At 46.4% G+C, this 24736-nt stretch overlaps 1 protein-coding gene across 1 annotated transcript in view; it reads left to right on the top strand.

Annotated features, from left to right (window-relative positions):
• LOC106587216 (potassium/sodium hyperpolarization-activated cyclic nucleotide-gated channel 3) overlaps positions 1 to 24736 on the top strand; it is a 95949-nt gene that overhangs the window by 39971 nt on the left and 31242 nt on the right. The window contains exons 2-4 of the mRNA XM_014175391.2: positions 7078 to 7501; positions 16440 to 16601; positions 18794 to 19012. Coding sequence (XP_014030866.1) covers positions 7078 to 7501; positions 16440 to 16601; positions 18794 to 19012 — 805 coding nt within the window. The remainder of the gene's footprint in view (positions 1 to 7077; positions 7502 to 16439; positions 16602 to 18793; positions 19013 to 24736) is intronic.

Consider the following 24736-nt stretch of genomic DNA (forward strand, 5'->3'; position numbering starts at 1 on the left):
CACTGCACACACCAACAGACACACACACACGCACACAGTCAAGCCAACTGTTCATTGTCCCCTTAGTACAGTAGTGAGACCCCTAAGACGGGTTAGAGTAGCCAGTGGCCGGTGGTCAAATTGATGCAGGCAGTGTGTGCTGCTTGTTTCTAATGTGACATGGGGCAGCATCCTCAGGCAAATTGCGAATCAGCACTTCTGACGAGGATTCCTCATCCTCACACAAAACAGCAACTCACAAGAACTAGGTAAGGGAGAGAAAAAAAACACAAAACAAGGACATTAATTATTCAAGAGGGGAACTGCTTTTCATATTCATAAATAGATCAACATCAGTCATTCAATCAGCCAGAGTCACATTTACAGTGGGAATGATTGTGCTGCTGCTCTCTGGGAAGGAAGAGCAGGGAGGAACAGGAACACCACACGTTGTTGTTCTCTGTCCTCATTCAGTCTGACGCCATGCCGAATGAAGAGGTGCACACACACACACACTGCTCCTCATTGCTGTCTCTGTCTGCAAGGCTAGTGCACCTGACATGTCAGACAACCTACCTGGATGCCATGCCATCACTCTCCCAGCATGTCTGCCAACAGGTAGAGACGGCACCCCGGTGGGCAACACACACACACACACACACACACACACACACACACACACACACACACACACACACACACACACACACACACACACACACACACACACACACACACACACACACACACAAACAAACCGGCTGTAGATCCTTTATGCCTTTTCAACATGTTCATATTGGGTGATAGGAGTGTGTGTGAGTATGTGCAGTGCTCTAGTCCTCTGTGGGTGATGTCAGAGCTCCAGTGTGATGGTGACACCAGGCTGGGCCAGTGTGGCCCCAGGTAGCGATCTCCAGGACAGGGTGGCAAGTGGGAGAGAGGTTTATCTTGTAGCAGGAGGCACTCTGAGGGTAAAAACATGGGTCTGCAGTCCTTGGTCTCTTCCCAGGAGAGCAGACGGTGTGGACCGTACCTCTGTCTATGTAGACGAGCAGGCATGGAAATGTCACGGTCTGTCGTCATGACAGTGAGCAGTCCCTCCCCAGCACTATAACAACTCAGGTGTAAGCTATGCAACCGGGGTCATTTCCCTCTCTCTCCCTATCTATCGCTCCCTCCTTCTCTGGATCTCTCTCTCTCTCCGCCCTCAAACTCTCCCTCTCTCTATCGCTCCCTCCCTCTCTCTATGGCTCTCTCCCTATCATCCCTCTCCTCCCCCTCTCTCTCCCTACACCGCAGCAGTGTACCCCTGCCTGCACTGATATCACCATGAAGGACACTGCCTTTTGTTTTATAAAGGGAAAAGCTATCAATCCACAAGTCAGTGCTTTCAGACAGACATAGTGATAGGGATTCTGTGCCTTTGCGATGTTCGTCCACCACCCTGCCCTGCCCTGCGTTCGCTGCTCAGTCTATCTATATTTATAGAACAATGTTCCTCTATGTCAGGATCCCAATGCATAATAAAACACAGTAAATGGATCCCTGCTATGTTTAGGTGGGCTGACCTCCATTAGAAGGCAATAGCAAGCGTGAAAAGGAAAAAGAGCACACACACATATATACACACACGTACACACACACACAGAAACACAACTCACACACATTTACACAGAACCAAATGTGTGTCCTTGATTCTTGAATAGAAATACCAATACATACATTACATGACCAAAAGTATGTGGATACCTGCTCGTCAAACATCTCATTCCAAAATCCTGAGCATTAATATGGAGTTGGTCTCCCCTTTGCTGCTATAACAGCCTCCATTCTTCTGGGAAGGCTTTCCACTAGATTTTGGAACATTACTGCGGGGACTTGCTTCCATTCAGCCACAAGAGCATTAGTGAGGTCGGGCACTGATGTTGGGCGATTAGGCCTGGCTTGCAGTCGGTATTCCAATTCATCCCAAAGGTGTTCGATGGGGTTGAGGTCAGGGCTCTGTGCAGGCCAGTCAATTTCTTCCACATTGATCTTGAAAAAATAACATTTCTGTATGGACCTCGCTTTGTGCATGGGGGCATTGTCATGCTGAAACAGGAAAGGGCCTTACCCAAACTGTTGCCACAAAGTTGGAAACACAAAATCGCCTAAAATGTCATTGTATGTTGTAGCGTTAAGATTTCCCTTCACTGGATGTAAGGGGCCTAGCCAGAACCATGAAAAACAGCCCTAGACCATTATTCCTCCTCCACCAAACTTTACAGTTGGCACTATGCATTCGGGCAGGTAGCGTTCTCCTGGCATCTGCCAAACCCAGATTCGTCCGTCGGATTGCCAGATGGTAAAGTGTGATTCATCACTCCAGAGAACACATTTTCACTGCTCCAGAATCCAATGGCGCTGAGCTTTACACCACTCCAGCCGATGCTTGGCATTGCGCATGGTGATCTTAGGCTTGTGTGGGGCTGTTCGGCCATGGAAACCCATTTCATGAAGCCCCAGACAAACAGTTCTTGTGCTGACTTTGCTTTCAGAGGCAGTTTGGTATACTCGGTAGTGTGTTACAACTGTGGACAGAGGATTTTTATGCGCTACGCGCTTCAGCACTCGGCGGTCCTGTTCTGTGAGCTTGTGTGGCTTAACACTTTGCTGCTGAGTCATTGTTGCTCCTTGGCATTTGCACTTCACAATAACAGCGCTTACAGTTGACTGGGGCAGCTCTAGCAGGGCAGTCATTTGACAAACTGGCTTGTTGAAAGGTGGCATCCAATGACGGTGCCACGTTGAAAGTCAAAGAGCTCTTCAGTAAGGCCATTCTACTGGCAATGTTTGTCTATGGAGATTGCATGGCTGTGTGCTCGGTTTTATACACCTGTCAGCAATGGTGTGGCTGAAATAATTGCAAGGGGTCTTCACATACTTTTGTATATACAGTTGAAGTTGGAAGTTTACATACACCTTAGCCAAATACAAATATATTTAAACTTAAACTTTTCACAATTCCTGACAAGTAAAAATTCCCTGTTTTAGGTCAGTTAGGATCACCACTTTATTTTAAGAACGTGAAATGTCAGAATAACAGTAGAGAGAATGATTTATTTCAGCTTTTATTTCTTTCATCACATTCCCAGTGGGTAAGAAGTTTACATACACTCAATTAGTATTTGGTAGCATTGCCTTCAAATTGTTTAACTTGGGTCAAACATTTCGGGTAGCCTTCCACGAGCTTCCCACAATAAGTTGGATGAATTTTGGCCCATTTTGGTGTAACTGAGTCCGGTTTGTCGGCCTCCTTGCTCACACACGCTTTTTCAGTTCTGCCCACAAATGTTCTATTGGATTGAGGTCAGGGCTTTGTGAAGGCCACTCCAATACCTTGACTTTGTTGTCAAGCCATTTTGCCACAACTTTGGAAGTATGCTTGGGGTCATTGTCCGTTTGGAAGACCCATTTGCGACCAAGCTTTAACTTCCTGACTGATGTCTTGAGATGTTGATTCAATATATCCACATAATTCTCCTTTCTCATGATTCCATCTATTTACTTTGATATGATGGTTATTATATCAATATTTACGCATACAGGCATTTCCTGCATAATTCATTTTACGGACACAAAAGATCCCACCTTGTCTAGTGTGCTTTGTTTTGTCGACATTTGGAAAGTTTGCTGTTTCCATCAGGCCTGTCTTGAATAGTTTTTATCCAACGTACTTTACTCGTATAAAAATGTTGGATGGAAACCTGGTTAGTAGCTATATTTCCATCCAATTGGCGACAGATGGTAGTGCGAATACTCTAGTCAGCATAAAAACAATATGCACATTTTTCTACCAGAGATGTTTCCATCAAATTGACTTGTTGCGTATTAAACGCTGTGCGTGAGGACGTAGTGCACATAACAATAACTTTTGCGGTGAAATTCCAATGTACTGATTCCATCGCATTTTCAACTCTACCGATGGTTTTTCCACAAAAAATGATTGCGTTATATAGCAAATGTGCCCACTTTGGTCTTGGCACATGCACTTTAGCCAACATGAGATTATTATGGACAAAGAGCCAGATGATTTTTATTTGTCAAAATGGCAGCCAAGCATTGATCATCATGTCACCAGAATAAGACCCTCAATATTTATTAGAAAGGAGCATCAAGCTCATCACCGTGCACTTTCACCATCCGGTGAAGTTCATCATACTTTATATAATCTGTAGTTTAATAAACAGCATGCTTTCCAGAGGACCACACAACATATCATCCTCCTAGTTGACTTATTATATCAATATTTGAGCATAAAGGCGTTTCCACCTCCATTTCTTGCATAATACATTTTTTGTTTTGTTTTGTCCGACCCTCGCATAAAAAGGTTGGATGGAAACCTGATTGTTTGTTCCACAATATTTTCATCGTGGGTCACAACCTTCATCACCACGGTTGTGAATCTCTCACATTGAGGAGACCTAGAGACATGACATATCGGGGGACAGTCACATGGTTGATGTCTGTAGTAGGCTATAGTATGTACAGTACATGACCAGAGGCTTGGGAAGGCTGTTGACCACAAATACCCCATTTCTTCATCCAAGGGAACAGGTGGAGTTCACACAGGTGTGTGTCCCCTCTCTTGGCCCCAGGCCCTCTCAGGGGATCCTGACAGTAGCTTGCATACCCCTCCATCCCTCTCTCTGAGACCCTTAAGCATGTGGAGGAGCCCTCCTTCCCTGCCTCTCCACAGCCTCCCCCGGTCTCTTCTCAGCCTCCTCGCTATCTCTCTGTCCAAACAGACAAGACAGTCTGCCAGCTGGGCTTTTTCTACTTCCTGATGTCTCTGTTTGTTTCTTCATGACAGTCAAGTCCTCTGAGGTCACCATGAAACTGGCAGAAAAGTGGCGAGGACAATGAGCAGGTGTTGGTGCGAAAATAAATGGATATATTAGCACATAGTGATTGCAGCGGCATTAAGGGCTCTTGGTGCACCTCCAGCCTGTTAGCAAGCTGTTTTGTGTTCATGATGTCAACTCACATACTTCTTCCTGACATGGGGAATACGAGGGAATGGGAAGAATTCGAAGAGCAAATGTCATTACCCGTGTACATGTTATTTCCTTTGAAGTTTTGTCTTGTCCTCTTGGGCTTTAAATCTTAACATGAGCAAACACAGTGGCAGAAACGTCTTTCTAAATATAACTCTGCTTGACAAGAAACTGAAACCGTGGATACCCTTTCACTTTGAAGAATTCCAATTACTGTCACTGTTTCGTGTGGCGGTGTGTAAGCGAGAGGGGGTTTAGTGTGTGTCAGTGTGTGTGCGTGCGTGCGTGTGTGGGAGAGTGTGTGTGTGTGTGTGCGTGTGTGCACGCGTATGTGTGTGTGTGTGTATTTATGTTTTTTGTAAACCATAATCCATGGCACAATGCGGCTCAACTGTCTTAGACAGCTGTGTGTGTAATATCCCTGTAATTAATGTTTATTTCAAAGTAATGTGTCCACAGACAGGCAGCACAGTGATCTCAGAGGCAATTGGAATGTTCATCTCCACTGAGAGGCATCACAGCAAAGCAACCATCAACATTGTGAATAGTATATTTTTCATTTCTTCTGGGTCTCTGCTTTAAATTGGTTTTGCTCTGAGATGGATTTTTATGGGGCCAGTTAAACTTGAGTTGTTAAATCATCCTGCCCTACCCACAAGAACCAGTTCACAATGCGGGACCCGCTCCCTCGGTGCCATCTATAGAGCACCAAGGATACTGTATATCATCCTTTAAACAACACAACCAATCTGGATTCAATTACAAAGCGGGCGGAGAGTGTAATTTATAACCAAACTGTGCGACTGGGAAGATGGACAAGGTCACGCCACACTTTGTAATCAACGTTTAACCCTCGTTGACCTTTTTAAATGTGCGCCCAGCAACCACAATCAGCAGACAAATAGGTTACGCATCAAGACAGACTGGGAGATGTAGGCTAGGCTGCATGTGTGGGCCATTACTCCTTCATGAGAACCACAGTAGGATAACATGTCAACACGTTGTGACAGCCATGAGTCACACAGGTTCAAACTGGCTGTGTCGGGGATTTAACAGTTAGTTTAATTACATATTTTATATTAAAAAAAATGAAATGGCCTTCGAAGACAGGATTTAGTGGCGGGTCGAGACACATGGCCATAGTGTACACAATCCTAAACCACGTTCATTATTGAAAATGTTGGATGTCAGTGGCGGCATAAAGCAGTTCAATACAGTACTAGTCTATGTGATTGTTTAAAAGGAACCGCTCATCCTAGATAGCTGCTGTAGCTTACAGTTTTAATGTGATCAGTGGTAGTGGTACTTCTCAGGGAGAGGTAGCTGTTGATCTTCTTTTCTCCTAAATCCTCTCTACCCAATTCCTGTCTCTCCCAGGTGCTGCTGGAGTTGACTATACTGCTACTGATAGTGGGGAGCCCGATCAACATCCCTATGTGGTTCCTCCTGTTCTCTCCCAGGTTTTAAGCCGTCTGTGGTTCCTCAGTTTCTCTCTCAGGTTCTTAGCTCTCTGTGTTTCCTCCTGTTCTCTCTCAGGTTCTTAGTTCTCTGTGGTTCCTCATGTTCTCTCCCAGGTTTTAAGCCATCTGTGGTTCCTCAGTTTCTCTCTCAGGTTCTTAGCTCTCTGTGTTTCCTCCTGTTCTCTCTCAGGTTCTTAGTTCTCTGTGGTTCCTCATGTTCTCTCCCAGACTCTAAGCCGTCTGTGGTTCCTCATGTTCTCTCCCAGGTTTTAAGCCATCTGTGGTTCCTCAGTTTCTCTCTCAGGTTCTTAGCTCTCTGTATTTCGTCCTGTTCTCTCTCAGGTTCTTAGCTCTCTGTGGTTCCTCCTGTTCTCTCTCAGGTTCTTAGCTCTCTGTGGTTCCTCCTGTTCTCTCTCAGGTCTTAGCTCTCGGTGGTTCCTCATGTTCTCTCTCAGGTTCTTAGCTCTCTGTGGTTCCTCATGTTCTCTCTCAGGTTCTTAGCTCTCTGTGGTTCCTCCTGTTCTCTCCCAGACTCTAAGCCGTCTGTGGTTCCTCATGTTCTCTCCCAGGTTCTAAGCTCTCTGTGGTTCCTCCTGTTCTAGGTTCTACTGGGACCTGACCATGCTGCTACTGATGGTGGGGAACCTGATCGTCATCCCGGTGGGCATCACCTTCTTCAAAGACGAACACACGCCCCCCTGGATCATCTTCAACGTGATCTCAGACACCTTCTTCCTCATGGACCTGGTGCTCAACTTCCGCACTGGCATCGTCAAGGAGGACAACACAGAGATCATCCTGGACCCACAACAGATCAAGATCAAGTACCTGAGGAGCTGGTTCGTGGTGGACTTCATCTCCTCCATACCTGTGGACTACATCTTCCTCATCGTGGAGACGCGCATCGATTCAGACTTCTACAAGACGGCCCGGGCGCTGAGGATCGTCCGCTTCACCAAGATCCTCAGCCTGCTCAGACTGCTCAGGCTGTCCAGGCTCATCAGATACATTCACCAGTGGGAGGAGGTAGGGTGCTGTAGGAGGGTGTGTTCGTACATCAAATCAAATCAAATTTTATTGGTCACATACACATGTTTAGCAGATGTTATTGCAGGTGTAGCGAAATGCTTGTGTTTCTAGCTCCGACAGTGCAGGAATATCTAACAAGAAATCTAACAATTCCACAACAACTACCTAATACACACAAATCTAAGAAAAGGAATGGAATTAGGAATATATAAGTATATTGACGTGCAATGTCAGAACGGCATAGACTAAGATACTGTAGAATATAATAGAATAGAATACAGTATATACATATGAGATGAGTAATGCAAAATATGTAAACATTATTAAAGTGACTAGGGTTCCATTTATTGAAGTGGCCAGTGATTTCAAGTCTATGTATATAGGGCAGCAGCCTCTAATGTACTAGTGATGGCTATTTAACAGTCTGATGGCCTTGAGATAGAACCTGTTTTCAGTCTCTCGGTCCCAGCTTTGATGCACCTGTACTGACCTTGTCTTCTGGATGATAGCGGGGTGAACAGGCAGTGGCTCCGGTGGTTGTTGTCCTTGATGATCTTGTTGGCCTTCCTGTGACATCGGGTGCTGTAGGTGTCCTGGAGGGCAGGTAGTTTGCCCCCGGTGATGCGTTGGGCAGACCGCACCACCCTCTGGAGGGCCCTGCGATTGCGGAAAGTTCAGTTGCCGAACCAGGCGGTGATACAGCCCGACAGGATGCTCTCAATTGTGCATCTGTAAAAGTTTGTGAGGGTTTTAGGTACATACGTGTGTGTGAGAGAGGCGAGATTATTATAATCCATAGTATATCTACCAAACACAGAATACCTACACATGAACACAGACCATCTTTACTACAGTCGACTGTCCTCTATAGAGTATAGCTCCTCGGAGAGAGATAACATTGTTTACTGAGATCCATAATGTATTACCTTTCCCCTGGAGTTGGGCTAAAGGAAGCTACTCTAGCTAGCTGTGTCTGATTAGATCCACTAGTGAGGCAAGGTGAAGAGGCTTTTTGCTTTACCTCATCCACCAGTGAGATGATGAAGAGAGAAACGTTGATTACTGTTCTGTGCAGAAGCAGTCTATCTACCAGTCTGACGAAGGGAGTCCAGAGAGAGAGATAGAGAAAGAGAGAGCCTCTGCTGCTGCTGAAATACAGGGATGATTATAATTGCCGTAATAATTAGAAATGTTCCCGTTCCTCCCTGGGTGTATCCTTGAGCACTGTCCCAGAAGTAAGAGGTGCAAAGTGAAGCAGCAGAGCCCAGCAGGAGATGCATTCAGTCAGTCAGTCAGTCAGTCAGTCAGTCAGTCAGTCAGTCAGTCAGTCAGTCAGTTAGTAAGGAGACAGAGACACTCCTCCACCACCAAGAAAGCAGGGCGCACACAGACCCAGGCACCGCCACAGTGAATTTACATACCAGCCAACAGATGGGGCTCCCTTCCCAACCTCTGTCCTTCTAGCTCTAGCATCTACAATAGTTGTGTGTTTGTCTAAACTGCACATTTGGAAAAAAAGGTGCTATCTAGAACCTAAAATAATTCTTCGGCTGCCACCATAGGATAACTCTTTTTGGTTCTAAGTAGAACTCTTTGGGGTTCCATGTAGAACCCTATCGGGAAAGGTTTCTACATGGAACCTAATAGGGTTCTGCCTGGAACCCAAAAGGGTTCTTCAAAGGGTTCTCCTATGGGGACAGCCGAATAATCCTTTTAGGTTCTAGATAGCATCATTTTTCCAAAGAGTGTGGAGTATTGTTTATTTTTTATTTTAATATTGCAGAGAGATTGTGGCTTCTATCAATGTAATTGTCTACATAATTTCCAATCCGAAATATATTTTTTTGTAAATAAATTATTTTATACATATATATTCCTTTATTATTTTTCCCTAACCCTCCCAGCCCTCCCATAATTAGAGTAAACTAATGGACAACAACACTTAGGCTTCTACTTCCAGCTTATACATGCTACAGTATATACATTTTACTGACACAGTATATTTTACAATATTTATCTTTTGTTTGTTTTTAGTCTCATCCTTCATTGTTTGTGTCACTGAAATGTTTGTCAGGACAGGTTCCCTCTCTTTCTCTCTTCTACAGTACCACTTAGACAGAATGATTGTGTCCATCCCTATAATGTATTTTGATCACGGCTCTATTCAGCTCTCAAAACCAACTGAGGCACTCTCTTTCACAGTTGTTGTAAAATGCCTTCAAATCCCTGCTGGGTGTGTTCACCTCAGATTTTTACTTTGCGTGAACAATGGGGGGAGTTTGAATAGCTGGCTGATTGCCAAACAGACCACAACACTAAACCACACCATACTCAGGGGCATTTTAAAAGGGGCCTTTCAACCACATCGACAGACAGTTTGAGGCAGCATGCCACTCAGGTTGTGGAGTATACATCAAAGAGGCAGCATTGCTAGTAAATTAATCTCATCACCATCAAACCCATTTGTCTTTATGTCTTCCTGTTAACTGGGAACTGGGGCTGATATGAGGGGCTAGCCAATCACAGAAGCAGATTCTATACAGTATGCGTGTGTGTGCGCGAGGCATGCTGATCGGCGCTGGGTAGGCAGGCTCTGCCAAAGGCCATCTCTGCCTTGGTGCTGAAACACTACAGTGGTGACCTCACAGAAATGTCATCTGTCATCGCCGAATAACTTGTCGACCACATCTCACCACCTGACTGACTTTTTGACTTTTTCGCGATGGCGACTACATTTCAAATGACATCATAATTTTAAAACTCTGTCACCATTTGAGCTTTTCGAATAATATATCTTCTTAAATTGCTGGAATTCATAGCTGAACTATTCATATCTATTGGTAGCTGAAGAGCAATCCACAGCGCCATAGAAAATACAGTACTTCCTGTTTAACTTGCAAGGTCTTTGATGTTGTTGACTCCGTTGCTTCCCCAGCACAGCGACATTGCTCGTTGCTCTGTCATCGTTGGTCCTGGAGAGGTCTGACCTGCTGAGTGAAGGAAGGCTTCATGTTCTCACCTGTCATAGTGAACGGAAGATAAATGCCTCCGCAAGCCAGCCCCCCGTAGCACTGTCACAGTCAACAGAACAGCTCAGCCCCTAGTCTCCTCTAATCACAGATGATATTCTAACATCCAGGCCCACACACACCCTGACATTAAGGGTTAAATGAACCCCCTGGCTGTGGAGATGTCATGTGCTTTATTTTCTGTGTGTGCGTGTACCTGTGTGCTTACATGACTTGCTACTGTAACATGTGTTTAGGGGCAGATTCTCAAGTCTTGATTGGTGCCCCGTAGTCAACTATGACCCTTTGTTGCATGGCACAAAGGACTTCCCATCCTATCAAATCAGCATCACAAGTTTTAAACAGCTATCTGTTCAACCACACAACATTAGCTAACCAATAATAAACGCTTACAGAATAAAAACGTTGATCAAAGATTCCATTCCAAGACATAACAGCCGAGAGGGCTTAGTGAACTACAGTGTTTTACAGCTTACAAACAGGTTGTGGTTGGTGGTTGTGGTGGCTGTGGGGGGCTGGGGGGGCGGTGGGGGGGGATAATGCTGTCATAGATAATGATATTCTAAGTGGTGTGCAGATATCCATCATATCAAAGGGAGGAGGCTGCAATCAGTGCCATGGCATCTCTCCTGTCTGTCCTCCTATCCCCATCTCTCTCTGTCTAGACAGCTGGGATGTACTCATTGTCATATTTCAGTGGGATAAAAATAAGACGCTGGCCGAATATCCTCCTCATCGGAGTTGTCTCCTGTAGACAAACCCAGTGACTTGAATTAAATTAGTCAACATGTTATTAAATCAAACTCAAACGAATGCACTAATGACTCATTTGTGAGAGTGGCTCCCATGCCAGATGTCTTCAACATCACCATCCCCCCGCTTGCTGCTTTTAGCAGGGATGCAGAGGCATTTGGGGCCTTGATGAGGAAATAGTGTAAACGCCAAAATTGTCAACGGCCTTATGTAGATAGAATACAAAAGCCAAAGCATCAAGCCCCAGATTTTAATTTTTTTATCTGTCAGCACTTAGCTGCACTTAATTTCGCAGAAAGAGAGAAAGAACATCCTTAAATACTTTTCCGACTTAGAGTTAACAAGAATAACATACGTGAGCGGCGGTGGATAATTTTCAACATGGCAGACAATTCCGCAGTGTTTTGAACTTGGTGTCAGGAGCTTTTGGAGCACTACCATCTGTGTTTGTTTAGTGCATGGAGGCAGGGAGTCCATCTCTATTAATATTGGCATCTGGGATTGTTAAGATGGATGGCTTTTCTGCCCAACTGGCTGTGTGTAGGATGGAGGGTGGGGGGAAATGATCCGATATGCCACAGAAAGAAATCCCAAGGTGCTTTGATAAGAGTGAGCCACGTGGTCGCCAGGCAGGCAGGCACGCCGCAAGGGAGGGAGAGCACTTCCATTCATTTTCCACCCAATAAATCTGCACACACAAAATATGCAAATAACGCAAATCAGCCAATCAGTCCTCCACTTGGTGACCCGTACCTTGACCAAGGACTGCTGTTTCACAGATAAGAAAGAAGAAAAGGTTTAATGGGTTATTATTGAGTGCACAATGAGGCTTGCCAGCAAGAGTGACAGGTCCTCAAGACGTCTGTGAATGTGCCTTGTGTGATATTAATACCCACAGCAGGGCCCCTTAGAAGACTTCTACATTAAAATGTGTAATCCGGCACGCACCCATCGATGCTTCTCGGTAGGAAGCTGAATGAAAGCATTCTGTGGCTTCCTCAAAAGCCCTCCAGGCCAAGGCTTGTATAGACAGCTGATGAAAGAGTGCCCCATGTGGTTCTTTCTCTCTGTCGCCCCCATTTCTTTATCTACATAACTCCCTTGTCTACCGTTACAGTGTGGATGAGGGTCTGGCATTTTGTCAGGCCATTTTACTGTGTGGCCCATGTTGTCCTTTTGTACTGAATTCCAGCCCAATGTTGAACTAAAATCAGAAAAGGGGGGTGGGTGGCAATATGAAAGTGGCATCAGTGAAACAACAGGAATGAGAGATTTTTCTTGGATGTTGGTGGAGACACATGATGCCAGGCATTCATCATCATTAGCAGCCTGGACGGCAAACACCAGATGCCGCAGCATAGCATTACATTGGCTGTGTCTCACCCACAGACGTATGCAGCTATTCTCCTTTTCTCTCGCTCTCTCTCTCACCTGGACCACACTCTTTTCTCCCTCCATCTGTCTGAGATGACTCTGCAGCTGTGACTGTGACTGCCTGTGTGTCCCAGATAGCTTCCTGACACGATCAGGTGTCTCCCTATTGATCAAGTGGATGTCTTGTCTGGGCATGTCTGTCTTTCTGGACTGGGTCCTTGTTTTTTCACTGTAATGTCTCAGACAATATAACTTTCTTTAAATATAAAAGAAACAAAACACAAATGATCCTTCCACATTTACGATTTGTTTAGAAGACAACGATGATGTACATGTGAATATATGAAACGGTATAATTTTGTATTGATTATTGTGTAATGTAATGTGCATTAGATGTAATCTTGACCACAACACAGACACATAACAGTTCGATATGACGTTAGTTCTGTTGAAGACATTCCCTAGCTATTAACCGTAAAAATGTAAGGGAAATTGAAGGTCATCTAGGTGGTAAAAGCCTTGGTTTCAAACAGAGTAGAGCTAGTCCATAGCTCTCTCCATTGAGAGCACTGATGAGGTTAGTTGTTAGAGTAACATGGCTGCCAACGAACCCCTGCCCTTAAGATACCTTTGTAGATTGTCTGGGGGGCCCTCATCATTCATGGCTCTGTTGTTTAGCCAGATAGTCATGCAGCCAGGCTTATTGTATGTCCCTATCAATTAAAACAAAGAGGCAAGCCATCCATCATCCCTTTAATGTGCTGTAATCTACTGTGTGTATGTGTGTGTCTGCGTGTGTGTCTGCGTGTGGCTAAGCTGCGTGTTGTGACATGCCAGCAGCCCCAAATGACTTTTGAAGCAAATGACAGTGAGTGTATGGTGTATAGTGTACAGCCCCTCCCCTGTAAATCTCTAATTAACACTTGGCAATTAAAGTTTTTAGTAAAAGACTGTCAAATCACCAGGAATTCAGCTAAAGAGAGATATGTGAATGTATGAAATGATTTGAGAGAGAGAGATACATGACTTCTCCTTCTTCTTTAGCCTCAAAATAAATAATAAGCCTAAATAACCCTATATTGGAATAGTTTTTTTTTCTCCATTTAGTGGGAATGGGAATATTTTTGGGGTAATTGAGTTAAGGCTGAGAGAAGATATAGGCTAGGAAGATATATAGCTAGGAATCACCACCCCCCACTGAAATGCACTATTTAAAGCCCCTGCTCTCTTTCTCTGTCTCATTTGCCAGTACTATCTGGAGATTTGCATTGCATTATTCTGAACAAGTCAGGAGAGCTTTATTCTCCGTTCAGTACAGAAGTTCAAAAAGTATTTTAAGGGCACATCCCACTGGGCACAGACGTCAATCCCTGTAGCTCAGCTGTAGCTCAGTTGGCAGAGCATGGTGTTTGCATGGTGTTTGCAACGCCAGGGTTGTGGGTTCGATTCCCACGGGGGGCCAGCACAGAAAAAAAAAGAAGAAAAAAATAGAAAACAAATGTATGAAATGAAATGAAATGTATGCATTCACTACTGTAGGTTGCTCTGGATAAGAGCGTCTGCTAAATGGCAAAAATGTAAAATGTCAATTCAATGTTGGGTCAATGTAATTTCATTGAAATGATGTGAAAACAACACTGATTCAACCAGTGTGTGCTGAGTGGGATGGAACTTCTACAGAGATTTGACAGTAGAGTTTTCTTTGTACAGTACTAATAGTCTTGGACAGGTATTAGCATCTCACCAACGTAGCTTCCCTACTCAAATCGAGCAACATATATAGAACAAGTGACCTTCTTAGCTCTATCAGCTTAAAACTTGACGTTGACTAGCTCCATGACTGTTGTAATATGTAAGTGACATAAGATGCTCGGACGGGAAATGTGAACAGATAATTCATTCAATGTTTTGCTGTTTGACCGAGATACTGTGGGCTTGAACAATGTATGTTTTATATCATCCATTTTTAATGGGCAGGAAATGTCTACATTTTAAATACATTACAAACGCATCCACGGTATCAGAGAGCTCGCACTTTTACAAATGAAATAATCTCAATCTCAAGTGTGAGACTGGATGGGGTAGTTTATGATTTATTAATTTGACACACGTGGGGGATTTTGACAGCTCTTTAATGTTATGGAATGTCATTGAGTTCCAGCTGGAAAATCAACATCACAATATATTGCCTCGTATCTGCTACCATAACCATTATTGTGTTTGGAAAGAGAGTGGGCTCTTTAAAAACCAATATCTCCTCCTTGTGTTTGGAGTGGAGCACAGCTGTGGAGAGGAGAGAGGGAGAGAGGAGGTGAAGAAGAAGAAGCGAGTGGTTTGGTAGATTAAGTGAGAAGGACGCTGCCGGGTGAATGACTCGGCTCAGATGATGTAAATACGCCCCGGACTAAACACTTTGAACAAGAGCCCAGAGCTGTAGCTGTAATGTCTCCGCCATGCACTCACCCTGGAGCCTGGTGGCCTGACGCTTCCCTCTTACCCCAGCAGAAACAAGTCTTCTTCGGGACATTTCTGGCTCTCCCCTTTCCGGCTGGCCCCTCTGACGGAGGTGATCTGATGTGATGGCCCAGAGTCCACACTGTCCCATAGAGGCCCATCACACAGCCTGTCTCAGTACTAGTCCCTTGTCCCTGTCTGTTGTTTCCACACAGCCACTCCGATAGAAACAACGAAGCGTCAGATCAACAAGCACTGGGCTTTAGGAGGCAACTGGAGACATCTAGCCTGGGTCAGGAGGAATGGTGGAGAGCGACTGTCTGTGTGTGACTGGCAGTGTGTGGCTGGCTTCTCTTCTCCCCTCTTCCCACCATTTGCCAACAAAGACGAGAGAGATCCCTCTCTCAGCCTTAAGCTTTTAAACGGCGCTGAGTGGCTTTTAATAAGGAGAACAGCAGTTAACAGTGCACACCGCGGCCCTCAATGGGATTAAGTGGCTTTAAATTGTTGAAGCCATTAAAATCCACATCAGCGTAGAGTAGGCGTCCTGTAGCTGCTTATGAGTCTATTTATCATTAGGATTAACAAAGCTCGCCCGTGCTGCACACACTCAGTCTGCAGGGACGCATGCACACACCTGCCCATCCCTCCATCCACTTTGTATTAATGTGCTTACCTAAGGGGTTGATTAGAGTGATTCAATAAAGCCTCCCCCATAGGCCAAGCCATGCTCACATGACCATCCTGACCATCCTCTACAGACCACTCATGTCACCGTCTGTAAAAAGCACATCAAAGATGATGTCCGTTATGTTGCTGAACGTTGAGGCTAGCGCCCTGCATGTGTGATGGAGAACACTGTGGCCTCGGACTAGAGCGTATGCTCAGATTCAGACTCAACGTGGTCTGGCTCAGCCCACGTATTGCATATAGGAAATCCACTGTTTGGCCTTCACCTTGACTATAAAAAGTATCGACCAAAGGGTGAGGGAACAAAGTAAACCGACAACAACCCTGGAGAAAAGGGTCTTTGTAATCCAGAACAGTTCAGGCCAGGGCTTTGTCTGCCAGCCAGCCTACACATGTCGTCGTGCTCTAACACAATTCCTCTCCTCCTCCTGTTCTGCTCTCCATCCAGGGGCGCTGGTCTGTGGCTGACCCTGTGACTTTCAGCGTGTATGTGTGACGGTTTGCGATAAACAGAAGACACATTTTTGTTTCTCACAAAATGGACAATAATGTATTGTATTGTATTCTGCTCTCTAGATCCTCCATATGACGTATGTCCTAACACAGTCCTTTCCTCTTCCTGTCCTGCTCTTCAGATCTTCCATATGACCTATGACCTGGCCAGTGCCATGGTGCGTATCGTCAACCTGATTGGTATGATGCTGCTGCTATGCCACTGGGACGGATGTCTGCAGTTCCTGGTTCCCATGCTGCAGGACTTCCCCCAGGACTGCTGGGTGTCCAAAAACAAAATGGTGGTAAGTAGTGCTTTGCTGTACTCCTATACTAGGTGAGCACCCAAAATGGCACCCTAATATCTAGGAAGTGCACTACTGGGCTCTGGTCAAATGTACACTGTGTGGAATAGGGTGCCAGTTCAGACGGAGCCCAAGTCTGTTTAAATCAGATTATTCCCCCATGTTATCTCATCTCTCTGTCGCTGTAATTACTGTACGAAGCCTGTAGCATCATGGGAAATGCCTGCCTTGCATATCTGTCCATTTTCCCGCCTAAATCCAATGTTTTTTTTCCTTTCTCCTTTATTCGCTCACATTTATTCAATTTGCTGCTTTTTTTTCAGTTATTTGGAGCTCTCTCTCTCTCTCTCCACCAGCTCTGTATGGTTTGGTTTTCTATATTCTGAAAATGAGAGCTAGGCGGTGAGCTTGGCTTCGTATGAAATAATGACTTTCAGAGGACAGAAAGCCCTTATCCAATATTGGTCAAGTATTGACAATTTCCCAGCGAGCACTCATGCTGTTCTTTAATTTCATCACATTGTTAGCTGCGCTGCTGCTGCAGGTCCACATCTCGGAGAGAGGGAGAGGGGGAGAGAGGGAGAGGGAGAGAGAGAGAGTCAGTCGCTGGAAAGCCCTATGTCTCGTAATGACCGCCCTCTCCTCTGTAATTAAGTTTTCTTTGCGGTTATATAACCAGACCCTGCAACACCTGAGGTGTGACCCTGAATCAACCGCGGCACACGGACGCACAGTATAACCTGCCATGTTCCAAACGAACAGGTCCTTTTGAGAGAGAGAGAGAGAGAGAGAGAGAGAGAGATGATTTATGATGAGGATTTGTTGTAGACCTCACAGAAGGCAGGCAAACAGCTCCCAGCCCTCAAAGAGGATTAATCTGGGATCTGTGAATAAAAAACAATTACATCAAATTCTAATTAGGTAATTAAAGACAGACAGGCCAGTAGTCAGTCAGTGGAAACATTAGCCTAGCAAACACCTTTGGCATGGCAAGCTGTCTACTGTCAGGGAGGGATCGCTATGACCTAAACTCCTGCTCTGCATTACACAACACCATTATGAAAAACTATGGTATATGGATTGGGATTCTATCACTGAAAAACTGCACTCTCTCATTAAAATCTCAATGTGTTTTGTTTTGTTTTGTTTCACCCAGTAAACACTGGCTAATTTAATTGCATGACTTTTTTCTTTTTAATGTGGAACAGTACAGTGAGAAATATAATTGAACTGTAGCGGTTGGTATTGTCACATCTCTTTCTAGCCAAGAGTAGATTGGACCTGATAAGAATTAGAGGGTAGTGGTGCTGTGGCTCTTGTCTTTCCTTACAGTAGCTGGCCCATTATCTTATTGGGTCATCCGTTTTATACCTTTTTAGGAGGCACTAATAACTTTCCTATCTCTCAGGTTTTACCCCTGTGGAAATGAGTTTGAAAGCAATTTGGACATGTCACCTCAGGAAAGAGCAGATATTGATTCCGCTTGGACCACCATGGAATCTAAAGGAAAAAAAGGGCAATTTATCCACAAACGAGAAGCAAGAAATGAAAAATCACATTTTTCTAAATAGCTGACCTACTTTTTGCCTTGCAGGCCTCTTGTGTCTCGGGCTCCATCCATTCAGTCACCCTCATGGTTGTGTTTAGTTTCTGCTCTAAGCAGAAAAGGCCCAGCAGTTCTCTCCTGAATACTTACATATAGGAGAGTGTATTACTACAGTATGTTGGTGTAGCCAAGTGTTGATGTTCCTATTGAGGCATGATGAAGAGGACATCTGTGGCTGCCCTCTTACATGATAATGATGATGATTACTATGATGACTATGAGGATGAGGATGATTAGGATGATGATAATGACGTTGATGATGATGATGATGACTATGATGATGACTATGAGAGGGATGATGAGAATAAGGACGATGATGACGATGAGGATGAGGATGAGGATGAGAATGACGTGGATGATGATTATGATGATGATGATAATGATGATGATGATAACGACGTTGACGATGATGATAATGACGTTGATGATGATGATGATGATGATGATGATGAAAGTAAGGACTCTGGTCTTAGTGCTTTCTGACCTTTTCCCTCCAGACATCTGGCAGAGTGAGAACAGTACCCCCATATCACCATATCCCTCTCTTCCCTCTGCCACCTTTTCTCTTCCTCTCTCCCCCATCCAGAACGACACATGGGGCCAGCAGTACTCCTATGCCCTGTTCAAAGCCATGAGCCACATGCTGTGTATCGGGTACGGCATGTACCCACCTGTGGGCATGACGGACGTGTGGCTCACCATCCTCAGCATGATCGTGGGCGCCACCTGCTATGCCATGTTCGTGGGTCACGCCACCGCACTCATCCAGTCTCTGGACTCCTCCCGTCGGCAGTACCAGGAGAAGGTGAGTAACGTTGATCAGAATGGATGGGAATATCACTGGGGAACTGGAGAAGCAGCAAGAGATCAACATGTAGGGAGAACAGTATATCTGTACCCAGAGGAGAGTTAGGAATCTTCACAATTCAAATGAAACCAACCGGACTTAATTTGGACACCCAAAGCATTGAAAATATTAGACTTCTTTAGATGTGTATTAGCCAGTCAGTACAGTACAGTTAAGCTCAGTTTCAGCCCTAAATGAGGGTAGATAGATGCAGGTTTCCGCCTCCCTTCAACTCCTGTGAGCTGCAGTGCTCAGGGCTGCATGAGAGCCAGAGTCCCAGGCTCCCCTGTGTGGAGATGGGAAGGCCCTGGCAGTTGGCCGTGGAAGCCCTACCCAGCTCCTAGCTCCAGCTCCCTGCCCACCTCCAGTGTGCCCCAGCCTCTCCATGGGCCCAGTGTGGGCGATAATGAGCCTTGTTGCCAGGCGGCCACATTGCCCACCATCTGTGGAGTGGGACAGAGGAGGAGACCCCTGGAGTGGGTGGCAGGGGCTGTAGAGACCCCCACATGCTGTACATCCATCATCAGAGAGCGAGGGAGTGCTTGTGAGAAATAGCGAGAGAGAGACTGAGAGAGAGGGGTGAGGGAGTTGTTCAGGTCAGAATCAGCAGAGCCAACCAGTGTCTCTGGATACCCACTGTATGTGTGTGTGAGTGAGAGTCTGCTTACTGTAATGTGTGCACTGAGACATTGTATATTTGCGTGGGTGTTTGAAAAATCTAGAAACTGTCCTTCATACCTGGAGGGATCAACGGGGACAGGAGACTGGCGTCAAATGTGGGCTCCAGATAGATAAAACCACCAAACTGCTGTGCTATGGATGTGGACTGGCTGCATGACTATTGCTGTGGATGCAGAATTCCTGTTGAACTAGAGGGGTGCAGACAGCCATCCCAGCTCAGCGCTCCGTCTAGTCTGCTCTCCTGCTTTAGAGGTGCTCTGCTTGCTGCCAATAATATTAGGCTTATTAACAGGTGGCCCACCTGGGACTCCTCACCTGGGACCACAGATCAGCATGTGGAGCAGGGGCCATTCTCAGCCACCATGCCACCCTGCTGCCACCTTCCCATTGGGCCACAGCCTTCTGCCCCATCCCACGTCTCTCAGAATCCTCTCCCCATTCTCCCCACTCTCTGTCTGCCTGGAGGAACATTAGCACTATAAATTGCAATAAATATTTAAGTATGGGTTTTCCCATTTATCTTTCTGTGTGCTCCAGTAATTAAGCACGGTCTGTCTGGATGCTGCCTTCCATAGCTCGCTGTTTCTCCCTGTCGCTCCCTGTTTCTCCCTGTCTCTCCCTGTTTCTCCCTGTTTCTCCCTGTTTCTCCCTGTCGCTCCCTGTTTCTCCCTGTCGCTCCCTGTTTCTCCCTGTCGCTCCCTGTTTCTCCCTGTCGCTCCCTGTTTCTCCTTGTCGCTCCCTGTTTCTCCCTGTCGCTCCCTGTCTCTCCCTGTTTCTCCCTGTCGCTCCCTGTTTCTCCCTGTCGCTCCCTGTTTCTCCCTGTCGCTCCCTGTTTCTCCCTGTCGCTCCCTGTTTCTCCCTGTCGCTCCCTGTTTCTCCCTGTCGCTCCCTGTTTCTCCCTGTCGCTCCCTGTTTCTCCCTGTCTCTCCCTGTTTCTCCCTGTCGCTCCCTGTTTCTCCCTGTCTCTCCCTGTTTCTCCCTGTCGCTCCCTGTTTCTCCTTGTCGCTCCCTGTTTCTCCCTGTCGCTCCCTGTTTCTCCCTGTCTCTCCCTGTTTCTCCCTGTCGCTCCCTGTCGCTCACTGTTTCTCCCTGTCGCTCGCTGTTTCTCCCTGTTTCTCCCTGTCGCTCCCTGTTTCTCCTTGCCGCTCCCTGTTTCTCCCTGTCGCTCCCTGTTTCTCCCTGTCTCTCCCTGTCACTCCCTGTTTCTCCCTGTCGCTCCATGTTTCTCCCTGTCGCTCCCTGTCGCTCCCTTCGTTCGCTGTTTCTCCCTGTCGCTCACTGTTTCTCCCTGTTTCTCCCTGTCGCTCCCTGTTTCTCCCTGTCGCTCCCTGTTTCTCCCTGTCGTTCGCTGTTTCTCCCTGTTTCTCCCTGTCGCTCTCTGTTTCTCCCTGTCGCTCCCTGTCTCTCCCTGTCTCTCCCTGTTTCTCCCTGTCGCTCCCTGTTTCTCCCTGTCGCTCCCTGTTTCTCCCTGTCGCTCCCTGTTTCTCCCTGTCGCTCCCTGTCTCTCCCTGTCTCTCCCTGTTTCTCCCTGTCGCTCCCTGTTTCTCCCTGTCGCTCTCTGTTTCTCCCTGTCGCTCCCTGTCTCTCCCTGTCTCTCCCTGTTTCTCCCTGTCGCTCCCTGTCTCTCCCTGTTTCTCCCTGTCGCTCCCTGTTTCTCCCTGTCGCTCTCTGTTTCTCCCTGTCGCTCCCTGTCACTCCCTGTCTCTCCCTGTTTCTCCCTGTCGCTCCCTGTCTCTCCCTGTTTCTCCCTGTCTCTCCCTGTCTCGCCCTGTTTCTCCCTGTCTCTCCCTGTCTCTCCCTGTTTCTCCCTGTTTCTCCCTGTTTCTCCCTGTTTCTCCCTGTTTCTCCCTGTCTCTCCCTGTCGCTCCCTGTTTCTCCCTGTTTCTCCCTGTTTCTCCCTGTCTCTCCCTGTCTCGCCCTGTTTCTCCCTGTTGCTCCCTGTCTCTCCCTGTTTCGCCCTGTTTCTCCCTGTCGCTCAGTGTCTCAGTGGTGTAGTCTGACACTAGATAAACACCAGACAGTTTCACTACAACCTTTCAGACACATGGCGTAGTCAGACACTGTCGCCAGTAGTTAGAGGCTGTAGCTAGACACCAGACAGTTCCACTACATGGTGTAGTTAGAGACTGTAGCTAGACACCAGACAGTTCCACTACATGGTGTAGTTAGAGACTGTAGCTAGACACCAGACAGTTCCACCATTAGCGCCCACTGTACTGCTGTGCTGAAGGTCAAGCGGTGTTCGATGAAGTGGCCAGGACATGTTGGCTGGTCTCTCTAGCTAGCATGCTAGAAAGACAGACAGACAATGTGATTGGCCTTTTAGGTCAGTGTGTGTTAGTGTTGTGTAACAAAAGGATCCAGGCCTGTAGAATCCACTCTGATTTCTAGTAGTAGGTTAGTGCCATAATCCAGACAAGAAGCTCCATACAGCACAATCCCCTGCAGCTTTGGGAGGACAGGTGGCCATGTTCAGCCAGTGGTCCAGTTGTTGCCCATCTGATCTGTGTCATGGAAGAGCACAGCTGTTTCTGTTCTGTCTCCAGGGCCTCCAGCCTAGAGAGAAACCAGCTGACACTGCAACAGCAGCCAATGGACAAACTCGCCCAGTCATCACACTGGCCCTGTCCTACCAGAGGCTTGGATTGGAGAACGGGGTGTGGTTCTACATTGTCACATTAGCAGTGAGGGTAGGTGAGGTAGCTCTGCAGGGTGAGGCTCTCGCTTTGGGATCAGCCTGCAGATTTGAAGTGAGCAGGACAGAATGGTGCAGGGTAGAAGGGCATCATTGCTACAGTAAGCGTGTGGACTGTTAAACTGTTGGTCTGTGGGCCTATGTTCTGACAGAACTCTGCTTTATGTGTGGAACTGCTCTGTTCTGCTGTTGGCGTGGACCAACAGGCACGATCACCCCAAGGGGACAGTGTTCAGGCTTCCTTCCCATTTACACAGAGAGGAGAGGACACAGGAGACTGGGGGCCTCAGCTCAATGAGTGAAACCAGGACAGAGGAGAGGAGAGGGAAGCAGAGCCAAACGACACAACACGCCACATTTATCTGCCCAGTTAGCTGTCTCCCTTCCTCCCTCTGGCTCTGACCAGATTCACAGGCTCCTACAGTCATTAGAGCATAGGGAGGAAGGGAGGGGCTACAGGTAGCTACAGAGAGGGAACGTATACAGACAGGGATGTATGGACATTGGGCAAGATGAGAGGCCATCTGCTGGAGGGGTATGGTGACAGTCTTTAGTATATCAGTCTTGAGAATATCCCCTCTGGGCAGAGAGAGAGGGAAGGGGGGGGTGAGAGTGAGAGAGAGGGAGAGAGGCGAATCTGTGAAGAGTTCAGAAGTACGTTGCAGAAGGAAGATGGGAGGGACGTTTGCCATGCTCCTCAAAGACGGAAATAAAATGATCATCAAAAAGCCTGGGTATAATCTGCTGTGAATAGAGAGTTATTACAATGTGCCTCCATGTGATAAACGGCAGGCTGTCAGAAGCTAGCAAGCAAGCTTAAATGAGCTTTTGAAAGGAAGCAGGAACTCTGGTAACTGGTACAAAGTGGAGAGCCTGAGTTATCATGCTCTCAAATGCTGTGGCTTGAACTGTGACACGGGAGCCAGATAGGAGATATACTTTTGATTTATTTCAGAAGCAAGGGTATTTTTCCCATATTAGCCAACAACAATCTGACAATCAGTTCTGACGGAATCAGCGGAAAACAAAGTCAACAGGGAAAATGCTTTCTGCTGATTTTATCATTCAAGTCTTTATTTTTTTATCTTTATTTTGTAACATCCCAACACTTTGAGAATTGCCTGGAGGGGTGTGCATCCCAGGTGGTGTCGCACTCTGTGCCTCTCCCTGTCCTTCTCTCCCCCCTCAATTCCACAAAGGGAATATGTGCATGAGATTGTTCCTCAGCTCACCCCTTCCCTCCCTCCAGACCCCCAGTATTACCGTGCTCCATGCATGTGTCTCTGCTAGCCTACAATATCTTGAGGTGTGAGTTGGAAAGGGTAGACATCTCCAGATTTCCCCATGGATTCCAGCATCACAGCTAAGGCATGTTGAGACCCATATCACACAAAGGGAATTACATCTCTCCAGATTGAGGGCACAGGCAGCGGCACATCTTTATGGGACTGTGCATATGCCTGTTTCCCTCCCTGACTGCATGTCTGTAACCTCATGTGACCTCATGTAACAGTGGAAGTGAGAGAAACCAGGGGGAAAAATATTCTCATTTTCCTACCAAGATATCCGAAAAACGAGACCTTTCTAAACCCTTGATATGTTTGGTGTTAGCATGTAGCTATTTCCATTATCATGATGGATATTTAGTCAATTCCTCAAGCTAATCCTATGGCATCAAGACAGTGAGAATCTTGACCCCCAAACCGTTTACTATTCCCAGATCATCACGATCACACCATTATCAGTATACAGCATAGTACGCACTCTCCCCAGTCACTTATTTTCTCTCAACTACAGTAAATGACAAAATGGTGGCCGGCAGTCACCATGGTAAATCCCTGACAGTACATGTATCTGCATTGCGGTTTGGCAGGCAGGCCAGAGCCCAGGCAGGCTAGAGCCCAGGCAGGCCAGAACCCAGGCAGGCCAGAGCCCAGTGTGTCTCTTCACTGGTTAATCCCTCACTAAACTGGGAAGAGGAGAAAGGGGGGGGATTCTACTGATGTGAACCATGTCACATCACATCTGGAGGGGGGCTACTGTAGTGTTGTGATGGCAAGGCACACAACACCAGCATTCTGGGTTCGTTTGTTTGTATCCTATCTGTTCTTGGCGGTGTTGGGTAATGATTCTGAGAGTAGCCAGGGAACCCCAGAAGGGGCTTGTGTTGTTGGGAGGCTAAGCAGCGTGTAGTGACATGCCAGCAGCCCCAAATGGCTTTAGAAGCAAATGACAGTGAGTGCATGGTGCACAGTGTCCAGCCCCAGCCCCTCCCATGTAAATCTCTAATTAACACTTGCCAATTA

Source organism: Salmo salar, chromosome ssa26 (genome assembly GCF_905237065.1).
Source record: "Salmo salar chromosome ssa26, Ssal_v3.1, whole genome shotgun sequence".
NCBI classification, from domain to species: domain Eukaryota; kingdom Metazoa; phylum Chordata; class Actinopteri; order Salmoniformes; family Salmonidae; genus Salmo; species Salmo salar.